The sequence below is a fragment of the Pteropus alecto genome, unplaced genomic scaffold, assembly GCF_000325575.1.
Source record: "Pteropus alecto unplaced genomic scaffold, ASM32557v1 scaffold40, whole genome shotgun sequence".
Taxonomy (NCBI): domain Eukaryota; kingdom Metazoa; phylum Chordata; class Mammalia; order Chiroptera; family Pteropodidae; genus Pteropus; species Pteropus alecto.
Genome location: NW_006431919.1, coordinates 20,734,364 through 20,747,467, shown reverse-complemented (window position 1 = coordinate 20,747,467; position 13,104 = coordinate 20,734,364). Strand labels below are relative to the sequence as shown.

The following is a 13,104-nucleotide window of genomic DNA, read 5'->3' as shown; positions in this document are numbered from 1 at the left end:
TGACCCCGCCTGGGGAGGGCGGGCTCTAGAAATGGACAGAGCCGACCCTAGACGTCGCCTTAGTCAAATAACCAACCCTTCTGGGCCTTGGTTTCCTCATCAAGGCTGTTTTAAGAGCCGCCCAGAGGGCCTAAGGGGGTAGCCAAGCGGAGCGCAAGGAGAAGGCTCCAGAAGGCTGTGGGTGGGCCCAGCGAACCTGTGGGGGCCCATAGGGAATGGGGGCCGCCCAGGGTACTGGGTAGTGGTGGTGGTCGTGGGAATCCCAGAGGAGACCTTCAGAAATTACCCCAAACCCCCGACCCCCCATCTCCCCACTCCTGTCTCCTGACCTTTCTGGGAATCAAAAATGCTGGGCTGACCCAGCTGACTGAGGAGGGGGCTCCCACTGCTGGGGGGCTCCAGGTGGTTCAGGTGGAGGTAGGATGGGTACAGACCACTGGGCAGGTGGGAGAAGCCTGCAAGAGAGAGAAGACAAGCCCAGCTGGACCATCTCGTGCCTCCCACAGGAGCCTCCTTCCCGCCTCTCTTCCTTGGATGTAAACTACTCTGGCTCATGCAGCAAGGAGCCCCAGCGTGAGGCTCTCTGCTCCCCACCCTGGCACTTCAGGCCTCCCTCTCCCCAGTCCCTGGCAGGCCCCAGGAGCTTGGACAGCAAATCCACAGGAAGAGAAGCCAAACAGACCCGACTAAGAGGACAGTGATGAGGACGGCAACTCTGTGCAGAGGCCAAGCCCTGTCACCTGCTTTGCCCTTGTCATTCTCATTTAAACTTCCAGACCAGCAGCGGCACCACCACCCTGCACGGGAGCCTTACGTTTAACGTCCCTGCTCAGGGATGAGAAAACGGAGGCTTGGAGCCCCAGGTCACACAGCACAGGAGCCTGGCTGTGAACCGAGGTTGGCGGGACTCAACCTCAGCCGACACAGACCAGGCTCGCCGGTTTCATGGGCCCCTTCCCTGCTGTGGGACCACGGGCAGGTCACTCGCCGTTTCTGAACCTCAGCTCACCCAGCATCTCTGGCTCCAGGAAGAAAATCCCCTGCCGGGGGGTCCTCCCAGCCCCCCACAAGTAAGACCCAGAATCAGGGCCTTGCCGTGCAGAGAAGGGCAGCCACGGAGAGAGAAGCGAGACACCCAGCGGGGCGCACACAGAATGGAGGCTCAAGAGCCCCGCGCAGGGCCCAGGCCAGGCAGGCGGGTGCCGCCTCTGATAGGCTGTGGGTCCTCTAGGGCCGCAGGCCCACTGGAGACTGCGGTGGGACTCGGGTCTCCCTGTGTCCCCAGCACCCCCCACCCCCCGAGGCCAGAGACACAGGACTGACCCTGCGCACACGGGGCGCATGGCTTCTCCCATAGCACCACCTGACAGTGACTTCATAACTACAACGTAATGAGCAGCCGGTACACGCTATCTCGTTTAGTCACTGAAACGGCACTCCTACGTAGGCATCCGGTCCCTCCACCTTCTTCCCTGTAAAATGGGCATAGTCCCTGCCTACCTCCCAAAGTGTTCTGAGGACAGTGAGTTCAACGATGCAACGCCTGGTACCTAGTGACCACCCGGTCTGTTTGCTATTGTTACTACTGCTACTACTCATTGTGGTAGAAACCAGACTGCGAAGGAGGGCAGAGAAGCTGATGGCACCCGGAGAAACAGGCAGCCTCCGCTCTCAGGGCCCCCCAGCCCTGCCCTGGAGGGCTAAAGTGGGAGGTTCAGAGAGGACCCCAGCCTGGAAGGACTGCCCACCCTCCCGGGCCTAGAGCAAAGACTGCCCCCTCTATGCAGGGCACACGTGATGGGGGATGGCAGGAGTGCTCGGAGAGACTCGCACAGAAATGGGGAGACCATGGGCTCCTCCTGCAGCAGGTGCTCCCAGGACCCTAATCTTCCAGAACCGGGAGCACCACAGGACACCTTGGAGGAAGGAAGAGGGAGCTTGCACTCAGCATCCAAAGTCCACCAGAGCCGGAGTGGGGGAGGAGCGCAGGGTCCCCCAAGGCCGTCCCTTCATTGCCAGAGGGACACCGAGGCCCAAGGGAGGCCCAGGATTTGCTCAGAGCCAGCTAGAAGCCAGACCTGCAGACCCCCGATATTTAGGGGCACCACTGCACAAATGTCACAGAAGAGCCCAATGGCCCCTCGTCCCATTGCTCCCGCAATCATTAAAGAACTGACTGTGTGCCAGGGAGACAGTGGGGAGAATAAACCAGGCCCTGCCCTCGGAGTTCACTTTGGCAGGAAAACACATATTTCATGAATAAACAAACACAGGTAAATCCATTGTCACAAGTGAGAGAAGCGGGGAGGGTAAGCTGAGCCCTGAATGACGAACAGGAGACAGCCAGTGGGGTGGGGCGAGGGGCGGCAAACAGAGGGAACGGCTTGTGCAAAGGCCCTGTGACAGTGACGAGAGGAAGCACTGAGCCTCTGAAGACAGCATCAGTGACAGCGCTGAGCCCCACCAGCCCCAAGGGGAGGGGTGACTGTGGAGGGCAGTGGGCAGACTTGAGAAGTGCTGCGGACAGCCAGCGGCCTGGCAGCCCTCGGCCCACCCGCCTGGCACACTCCTTACCTTCGTGGGCATGGGCGGCCCACAGCTGCACCATGGGCAGGTTGCTGGGGGTGGGGGAGCGGAAGGAGAGCTCAGAGGGCAGGGGCACCGGGCTCCCATGGGATGAGGCTGAGGGCCCCATCCCGCTGGCCACAAAGCTGCCCAGGAAGGCCTCGCCTGCAGAGAGAAGGGGGGCTGTCAGGTGGCCAGCAGGCCACCGCCACCTGGTCACCACCCCAAGATCCCATCTCCCCCCATCTATCCCACTGCAAGGAGCTGGCACTGGCAGGGACACCGAAGAAACGTGCCACGCCACCCCTAGGCCCTTGGATGGGCCCAGGTTACCTCACGCGGACGTGACCCTTGAGAAAACAGCAAGTCAGACCCCAGGGGACAGGCTCGAAGGAAGCCTCCACAGCAGACCCTCACCCAGCACAGGGGCGGGTCTCCCCGTCCACAGACGGGGGCTGAGGCTCCGTGGTGGGCAGGACCCTCCCAAGGCCAAAGGATGAGGGGAGCTCACAGTCCGAACCTCGGCTGCTGTCTGGGCTCCTGACCGGGGAGGACACCCGTGAGTTGGAGGATGACCTCTCCCAGGACCTCACAGCAGCCCTGGACAGGCCCAGACCTGCCAAATCCTCGGCTGGCCCGTGCCTGGTCCCACAGCCAGTGAACAGTGACTCAGAATGCACACCCGGCAGCGTGTCCCAAAACTATGGTGATTTAGTGAATAAATCAGTGAATGAGTAAGAATTGTGAGCATGGGAGCTGATATCGGTGCCAGGAAGCCCGGTCCCGGGGTGCTGTCCCTCGGGAGAGGAGAACCCCTTACTCAAGGTCCCTCAAGTGGGGAGGCGTGGTGTCTGACTGCTGCTTGAAAGGACAGTGTCTAGGGCCTGGGTGAAACCCCACCCACCTGCCACACCCCATGGCTGGCCCACACCCAGAGACGCCTCCTCACTCCTGCCACCCCGGTGCCGTGCCTCGAGATGCACACTCCCCACCCCCCGGGGGAAGACCTTGGGGGCCTCTGGGTCACAGGCCAGAGGGGGCCTGCGAGACGAGCAAGAAGCTTCCCTCCCTGGCCTCAGTTTGCTCATCAGCAAAATGGGATAATAATGCCAGCCCCGAGAACTGCAGCGGAGGAGGCAAACCTTTAATAACAGTAAAGAGCCGATAACGGCGGAGGCGCCCATCCACTGAAAGCACCAGGCCGGTGATTTCCATTCGCCTGCGGTGCCCTCGGAAGGCGGAACCGGGCACCGGTGTCACCAGGCAACCAGCAGGGGCCAGCTCTGGCCGCCCGAGCACCGTGAAGGGCTTCCTGTTTGCCCCCAGAATAACCTCCCCAAGTCCCCGTGAGGTGGGCACTGTTTGCGACGGCCCGGAGTGAAGTGACTGCAGTGGGGACTCGGGTGCCCAGGCGGCCCCCGTCTGGCCAGCAGTGGCTCGCAGAGCTCCACTCAACCTCTGGGTCCCCAGCAGCCCCGCGGGCAGGCAGGGCCTGCACACAACAGGTGCTGGCTCACCAGCTCTTGGAGGCAGAGGACCCCAAAACATCCGCCCAGTCCCTTTGGGGCGCACGTGGGGAAGCAGGCTGCGAGGGAGCGGGCCTCCACCGTGGTCCTCAGTGCAGTGACGCAGCGTGTAACTTCTGGCTCCACGCACCACCATGCCACCACCCGTGGCAGGGCCCCCGGACTCCAGCCCAGCCCCTCGCAGCCCCCTCACCGGACTCCAGCGCCGAGCCCTCGGGACCCAGGGCCATGGTGGCCGGCCAGTCCACTCGTGCAGCCCCAGCCCGGGCATCAGGGCCTCTGGGCCCTACCAGGCCCCCGGCTTCCTCCTTGGCAGGCAGACGGGTGGAAGGCTCCGGAAGCCGGCAGCCAGAGGTTTGCGCAAGGGCTTACATCAGCCACCAGCTCTTCCTGCCTCGGGCCTGCCCCTGCCCAGGCTTGTGAAACCCGCCCAGCAGCACCCCAGACCCGGATGCCACCAACGGCTCCCACCCGCCACAGGGCTCAACGGCGCCCTGGCGGCAGCTCGGGCAGCTCTGTGAAATGGGCATGCCAAGCCCACCTCCCTGCCAGGCCACCTCCCTGCCAGGCGGGCAGACAGAAAGCAGGACGGCGGCATTTACCTGCACACATCCACTGCCCCCGCCCCCCGCCCCAAATTATCCTCCTGAAGCAGCCAAGCGACGGATCTCAAATACACATTAGACAAACTTCCAAGAGCCAGAACCCTGGTGCCTGCCCGCTTTCCACCGGGCCCTCCAGCGCCAGCCAGCCCCAAGGCCTCCTGCAGACCCCTCCCCCGCCATTCCACCTCCGGCCTTCCCCTGGACCCAGAGAAGCCCTCCCAGCCCCAAATCAGCATCTCCACCTAGGAGAACTTGGACGTGTAGACCTGTCTCCCCAAATAGCAGGATCCCCCCGTGGGCGGGGACTGTCACCTCACTTCCTACTGTATCCACAGTGCCAGAACCTGGCACATAGCAGGTGTCAGCTCTCGGACTGACCATATAAGCACTGTTTCTAACTTCACAGGACAAAGGCAGCAGGCAGGATTAGGAAGGAGGGTGAGCACAGCCCTGAGCCCCGAGGACACCACGTGCCACCCTAAGCCATCCTGCCTGGTCTCCCAGGCGTGGAGCACAGGCAGCTGACCCCGCCCCATGTCACCAGCGTCTCCAGACCGCTTTCTGCCGTCCACCAGCATGCCCGTCACTCCTCTCACCATCGAGGGGTGCCCCTTCCCCCACACTGCTGGCAGTGGTCACCTGGGTTCACCAAGGAGGATGCAGACAGACCTCAGGGTTCTGGGCACGGTGACAGTCGAGCCAGAGCCCACCGGCCTCTTCTTGGACTTCGCTGAAAATCCTCCCGCACAGCATTGGTGGGGGGCCTCTTCCTCCCACGTAGGGCTGAGCTCAAGGCCTGGCCCCCACCCCAGGTCCCAGGCCACCCCCTGGTGACCAGAGGCCTCCGTGTCACCTGCTCCCCCACATGAGCATCTCACTCGATGCCCTGGAAGCTAAGACCAATGGCTAGAAACCTAAAACACGGGCATGTGACCATAATCAGTTATCTTTGCTCCTAATGACAGCCAAGGCTGACCCCGCCCAGAGGCGCCGGCGGGTGGGGGGGGGGGCGCCCTGTGAGTGCTCACCGCTTCGCCTTCACGCACCCTCACGCATAGAGTCTTCTCTCAGCCTTCGTGGGGCACAGAGGACAAGCGACAACCCCAAGTCCCACGACAGAGAGGCAGAGCAGCAGGACTGTGGCCACCAGGAGACCCCGAGAGCGCGTCCCCACTGCCCTGCATGCCATCCCAAACAGCCCGGAAACGGATCAGGCGAATGACACCCACCGGCCCCGGAACCAACTGTCCATCACGTGTCCTAGATCTGCGCTGGACGCTGCAGCAGCCACTGGCCACTTGCGGCTACTGAGCCCTGGAAATGTGGCTGGTGAGGCTGAGGAACCCCAGCTCTCATCTTATTTCATTTTAATTAATTCAGACTTAATTTAGCCAGTCTGGGCTGAAGGTTCCTCCCTGCTAGAAACTGGAGTGGGGCCGGGGACAAGGCCTCTGACAGGCAAGTCCCCCGCCATGGTCCCTAGATGACAGAGACAAACCCTGGCTTGGACGCTCGGTGGCTCTGCGACTTTGGCCAAGTTCCTTAATTTCCCCAGGCTGCGTGAAATGGATGATACAGTGACATCTACCCCTGCGGGTGGATGTGCAAATTAAAAGAGTTTTCATATTTTTAAAATGCTTCCACGAAGTGCCCCACAATGTCGGCTGTCATTATGACTGCTATTCTCGTTATTTATAGTCATAAAACCTGGGGCTCAGAGAAGCGGGCCACCGCTCAGGGTCAGGGTCCGAGTGGGACCACGTCCTCTACCCAAATTCCATCTGTCCTTCCTTAAAATTACATTTTAGTTTTGACACTAGAGAAAGCTGTTGGTGGCCCATTAGGAATGCACTAAATATCACTGAAATGCACACTTTCAGATGGTTAATTGCACATTATGTGAATTTCACCTCCATTTGTCAAAAATGTAACACTAAGATCTGCTCTCTGCCTCCAATCCAGCCTCCCCTGCCAGGCTAGGCTGGCCAGTAGACCAGCCCCACTGCCCAGGACCCAGCAAAGCAGGTCCACGGGTGCAGCGGTCACCACCCCAGCTCGTCCTCCCACAGCCCTGGGAGGGAGGGAGTCCGGTTACCCCATCTTACAGACCAAGAATCGGAAGCTCAGAAAGGCTGCCGGGGCTACTGAGCCTGGGCAACCCAGTTACTAAGCTGGCACTGCACAGACCGCCACGCCGAGCCCTGGCTCGGGGACAGCTCCACCGGGCCTTCAGCTCCAGTCCCGCCGTGGTCTCCGGTCCTTGGGGCGAGGAAAGGCCACCCCCTTGCTGGGAGCACAGGTCCTGGCGCTCAGAGGTGCTTAGAAAATGGCCTCTCAGGTCCTCGGAACCCAGGGAGAGGGAGAGGGTGCCCTCAGGGCAGGAAAGGAGCGGCCAAGCCAGGCCAGACAGAGGGCACCGTGCCCACCCCCGCCCACTGCCTGGAGGAGGGGTCCGGGGTCCCTCCGGGAGCGGAAGCAGCAGGGAGCTGGGTGCCGAAGCCCTCGCCCCACTCTCTGTCCCCTGCACTGGGCTAAGAGGCCTCCCCTCCCTGGGTCCCACCAACACCCCAGCCCCTCCCACTCCACATGCTGCCGGCCATGGACAAGCTCCTCTGGAAGCCAACAGGAACCATGGGTTTAGGGGTGCAGGCAGCCCGTCTCAGCCATCGCCACCCCCCTCGCCAACACCCAGAACACAGGAAGGGTTTCAGAGGTCAGCAGACTCAGACGGGCAACGTCACCAAAAAGTAGAACTCAAATCCAGACAAAGAACCTCCCTCCTTCCATCCTTTCTTCCATCCACCCTCCATTCTCTCTCAACCCTTAGGCAGGGCTTCTGCGTGCTAAGGGCTGCGGAACGACCTGCTGGCAGGTCCCCACAGAGAGGAACGATGAGAGGCCGCCTCGGCTGACCAGTGGAATCTCGCCTCTGTTCACGGATGGAGTCACCAGGGACCTTACCGGGCAGCTGAAGTCCTCACTGGTGGGAGCAGGGACGGGGAGCTGATGAGATCACGGTGGGTACAAAGGTTTGGTAAACAGTAAAGGTCTCAGGAGTGCATCTCGAAAGGGCTGGGCTGGAACCCGGAGCAGCTCAGCCCCACAAAGCGCCTGCCTCGGAGGCTCAGCCCGAACTCCGTTCCTCCCTCCATACAGCGAATTATCCGCGAGCACCTCGCTCCCGGCTCTTTCAGCTCAAGTGACACTTGAACGTGGCCTTCCCTAACCACCCCACCCCCACTCCCTTCCCCATTGATTATTTCTCTCTGTAGAGCTTATCCCCGGTTATCACACACACACATGTGAGTTCTTTCTTTATTGTACTTCCTTGTTTATTGTTCCTCTCCACCCACTGGAACTAGAGTCCTCCACCTTTGTCTTGAAAGGGCCAGATAATACTGCAGGCGTTGTAGGCCCTTCTGCCTGCTGCAGAGGAAGCAGCCACAGACAACACTTAAACCGCCTGGGCTTTGTGCCAATAAAACTTTATTTACAAAAATGGGAGGTGGGCCAGATTTGGCCCTAATGTGCAAACCCCTGCATTACAATGTGGGCTTCCTCCATCTAGGGAGCACCACACAATGCACGTAGTAGGTGCTCAATTAATACTTATGGGCGGGGGATGGGCAAGGTCAGGATCATCTAGGGCTGAGGAAGGAGGAAGGGCGCGTCCTTCCCAGGACGACTTCACAGCCAGCATGGGGCTTGATAAAGGCTTCCGCGGGGAATAAAGTCAATACTGTAGCAACTGTACGTGTGAGGTGGGTACTAGACCTGTTGGGGTGATCGCTTCGTAAGTTACATAAATGTCCGATTGCTACGCTGTACGCCTGAAACTAACATGCTGTCCATCCACTGTAATTGAAAAATAAAAACATTATTTGAAGAAAGTTTTCGAGCCTTCATTCTGTCCCCCCTGCTCAGCTCAGCTCTGGGAGGGCAGATTCTTATCCCTTTTACAGATAAAGGAAACTGAGACTCTGGCTCCAAAATCTACACTTTTTCACTCAACCACACCACCCGGACACTAAATCTTATCTTCATATTTTCATTCCCAAAGACCCCTTCCTAACCAAACACGGAACAAATATATTTTTCTATCTTAAAAGGTTTTGGCCTCACAAAGCGATTGCATCTGTTAAGATGTCAGCAAGGCTGTCAGAGCTTCTGATCAGCAAGATCAAATCAGGGGTATCACCTAGAAAAGTGCTCCGTCCAGCCCAGAGCATGTGACTCAGGCATTTCTATGACAGCAGCTGAAAAGAGCAGGAGGACCCTCTGGATAAAATGACCTTGGGACTCCTGATGATCCCAGTGAGATTCCATTCGGAGATTTTTGTACTATCCAAGCCAGAGAACGGGTTACATACAACCCGAGCGGTAAAAAGAATTTTATCACTCGGTCAGACTCCCAACCAAGCCACAAAGAACTATAGTAAATGACCAAATTCAGTAAAAAGTTAAAAGTTAACTGTAAGCATTACAAGGAACTATGGAAACAGGATGACCTCATTTTCATCTCTCAAATCAGCATGTTTGCTTTGGTTGTGGGGAGGGTGGGGCGGGAGGCAAGACGCGGAAGGCAGCGTTTGGAAAACAACTTATCAAGGCCCAAGAAGGCACAGACCCACTTCTGGGGGTCCCTCCCAAAGAAATCACCAGATTCGTGGGCAAAGATGTACTCAGTAGGATGCTCAGGGCAAACAAAATCATCTGTAGATTCAATGCAATCCCAATCGAATCCCAGAGGGACAGATACTGTGTGATTCCACCTATACGAGGACCTAGAGAAGTCATAGGTCACGTTCACACAGACAGAAGTAGGGTGGGGGGAGTATCAGAAAAAGCATATGTAAAGAGGATTATTGCTTAATGATAAGAACTGCCAATAAATAAGGGTCACGTGTGCCCAATAAGATAACCTAAAAAGATATAAAAGTTAATTGATATCAAAAAAAAAAAAAAGGGGGGGTGTGCCAGGGGCTAGGGAGGGAGATGGGGAATTAACTCATGGGTACACGGTTTCCATCCGGTAGATGAGCCATTCTGCAATGGATGGTGGTGACTGTGCATAGTGCCACTGGGCTGCATACCGAAACACGGTTAAAATGGTAAATTTACATGACACATATTTTGCCAGGTAAAAAAATAAGTTCTATAGAAACACAAAGGATCACGGATAGCCAAGGCAACCTGAAAATGAAGAACAAGCCGGCAGGGCTTACGTCATCAAATACCAAACGTCTGCACCAATGATAACAAAGCTGGTCAGCATGGGCAGCTGGTCAATGAACAGACCAAGGGGACAGGCGGTTTAGAAGCAGCTGACACAGGCGCACAAGGTGGAGAAAGGATGGTTTTGCAATAAATGCTGCGGGTCAGCCTGGACAGCCAAAGGAGAAAAGCCATGAATGCTGATCCCCTAACTAACTTCACGCCACTCAAGAGAATCAACTCCAGGTGGATTGCAGATCTACACATGAAAGGCAAAACAAGAAAGCTTCTAGAAGGAAACACTGGAAAGATCCCTCCGTGACCTGAGGGCAGGCACAGGTCTCTGGAAGACCAGAGGAAAAGCGAGGACCACACAGAAGACTGACACGGACTGCTTCAAAACTAGGGGCTTCCAGCCATCATCACAGGACACCATCAGATGGCGAACCACCACGTGGAAAGACCTGTGCAGTGTCACCAATGAAGGCTTACGTGTCTGGAATACATAAAGAGCTCCTGCAAATCAATAAAAAAAAGACAGACAATGTAAAAATGGGCAAAAGACATAACAGGAAGGAGGATCATGAAAAATATGTCCAAATGGCCAGTAAACTCATAACAAGGTACTCAGCCTCTTAAACCACGCAGGAAATGTAAATTAACATAACGTAAATGTTAAAAGAAAAAATGACCAATAGCAATACACAGCCAGGGGAAGTATAAATTAGTACAACCTCTCAGAAGAGTTTGGTTGGGGGTGGGGGTGGGGAACGGGACTTTTGGCTGAAACTACCAACCTCTCTGACCCAGCCTTAGCAGCTCTGTGTAGAAATACACAGTGTAAGCTGGAATTCAAGAATCTTCCCACCAATAATGGCCAAAATTAGAAAACAACCCAAATGTCCATCAACAGCTGGACAAACAAACAGCGACGCTGACGTTGCCATATGACAAACAGAACACTCGGCAAGGACTCCAACCACACAGAACACAACGCGACAGATCTCAGGAGCTCGTGAGGGGGCGCGCACCACACGCTTCCACCAGTGGGAAGTCAGGTGAGGGGTCACCTCGGGACATGGAGGGGGCGTGAGGGAGCTGGACGTCCAGGTTTCTTTTTTAACCTGGTGGATGGTTGTTACACTCGTGAGTTCAGCTAGTGCAAACGCTTCAGCTGTGTGTTTATGATTTGTGCTTATTTCTCTGCATCTTAACCCCCTCCTCCAAAAAAAAAAAAAATCCTTAAAGAAGAGATCAATAGATGCAGGAGGGCAATCTAAACACAAGGACGGCAAAGGTTACATTTAGGTTACATTTAGACTAATTTTCACGGAAATCTCACGTTGCCGAAATTTGCAAAAACCAAAACTCGTAAATAAATTAAAATGAGCTAAGAAAGGAAAAAAGGAAAGAGAAAAATTCCTGTCAACACCCCACCTCTGCCCGGCCCCTGGCCTCCCTGCAGATAGTTCAGGCCATGCTCCTAGATCCTGCACTTCCCCACTGTGTGACCTTAGGGCGGTAACACCACCTCTCTGTGCCTTACTTTCCTCTAGAGTAAATGAAAGTGGCAGAAGGAAAGCAGCTGTGACTGAGCCATGCCTGTCCCGTCCGCTCTCGGCAGCTCCCTCTCAAAGGAGAGGGCTGTCCCATGACAGATAGCGTGGCTGCGGTGGCGGACTAATGGAGGTGGCTTACCCTGTACAACTGTGATGCTGTGGCTAGGCCACGGGATCTGTGGCCGCTGCCACCGTCCCCAAGCTCCCATCGGTGTGGCAGAGGTGGCAGGGCAGCCCGAACTGCAGAGGTTCCGCTAAGCCAAGCAGACGCCCAGGAGCTGCAGCAGCCGCAGGAACCACCAGGCCAGATCAACCGGCTCCCGCCCCACCCTGTCAAAGGGGGAAAAGGGTCCAACGGGACCTGGGGGCTGGCCTGAGGGAGGCGGAAGGCGCCTGCCCACCCCACCCTGCCCCAAGCTACAGGGCTTTGTTCCTCTAGCACCCTTAGAGCTCCCTCCCCTCAGCTGGGAGCCCGCCCTAACCTTCCCCACCCCCAAGGGAGTCAGATCCCAGCAGGCATCGTTTTTTAGCATCCCATAGCCCCCAGCTCCTCTCCGACAGAGGTCACCGCCCAAGAAGAGCAATCTGGGTTTAACCCCAGTCCCTCCCCATCCTGGAATGTGGGCTTGCTGTGGGCTGGGACTTTGACTTGCCCCAACTAGACGCCCAGTCCTCCAAGTAGGTGCTCAAATTTAAATAAAGGGAATCCCAAGGCTGCCCAGGGCGGTCAAGGCCACAGCCGGACAAAGATATGCAAATGCATCCACCCCAGTCTCACCCCAGGGCTCCAGACGGTCTCAATTCTAAAGCAATTACCGAGGATTTCCCCATTGATTTTCTTTCCCCCCTAACAGAGATCTGGGCCTAGAGGAAGAAGAGGCTGGGATGGAGGGCAGGTCTTCTAGGAACTCTGGCTTCTAGGCCAAGCATCTGCGTGGGGAAGGCGGAGGCAGAGGCCGGTCCCCCAGGCCCGTGGGCCAGCGGGTGAGTGGGATGATCCCAGAAGAGGGGACCCAGAGTTTTACCGGGACAAACCCCGTCCCTAAAGCCAGGACCTCACGAAAACGACAGCGATGGGGTTGAAAAGGGAAAGAAAACAGAACGAGAACGAAAAGGAGACTCGCTGCCCAACATTTGGGAAGCGGGAACGCCGAGGGGCGCGCGATGCACAAGGCGGCAGGGCGGGGGGGAGGGGGGCCTCGAGAAGCGAGCCTTCCCGAGAGGGAAGGACCTGGACCTGCACCTCTAACAGCCAGAGCCAGAGCCAGAGCGAGCAGAGGAGCAGAGAGCTGAGCGCCACCCCGACCGTGCAGGGGGACGACAGAAAGACCCGTTTGCGGGTCCCAGACTGGATTCTCAGGGCTGTGATGGGACCGAAAGGAAAGGGAGATCTGAGTGCAAACCTTCACCTTTAAAAGGTACACTCAAGCTCTTGGGAGAGGAGCAGCCAGGCAACGGGAATCCTGCGGAGGATTCCTTAAAGACACATTCAGGGGTTCCGTGGGGCCAACAAGCCACGCCCTGGATCTGAGTCCCATCGGCCTGTTAGTGCCTCTTTCTTAAACATGAACAGACACCGGAGACTCAATCACCAGACACTCAGGGAGTCTCTGACTGTGAAAGACATGGGGGCCG

General features: G+C 57.1%; 1 protein-coding gene across 1 annotated transcript in view; it reads right to left on the bottom strand.

The window, feature by feature from the left end:
• Nucleotides 1-13,104, bottom strand: part of TNRC18 (trinucleotide repeat containing 18) — a 70,247-nt gene that overhangs the window by 49,349 nt on the left and 7,794 nt on the right. The window contains exons 2-3 of the mRNA XM_015585177.2: nucleotides 2,575-2,730; nucleotides 330-455 (exon numbers count right to left, since the gene is read on the bottom strand). Coding sequence (XP_015440663.1) covers nucleotides 330-455; nucleotides 2,575-2,730 — 282 coding nt within the window. The remainder of the gene's footprint in view (nucleotides 1-329; nucleotides 456-2,574; nucleotides 2,731-13,104) is intronic.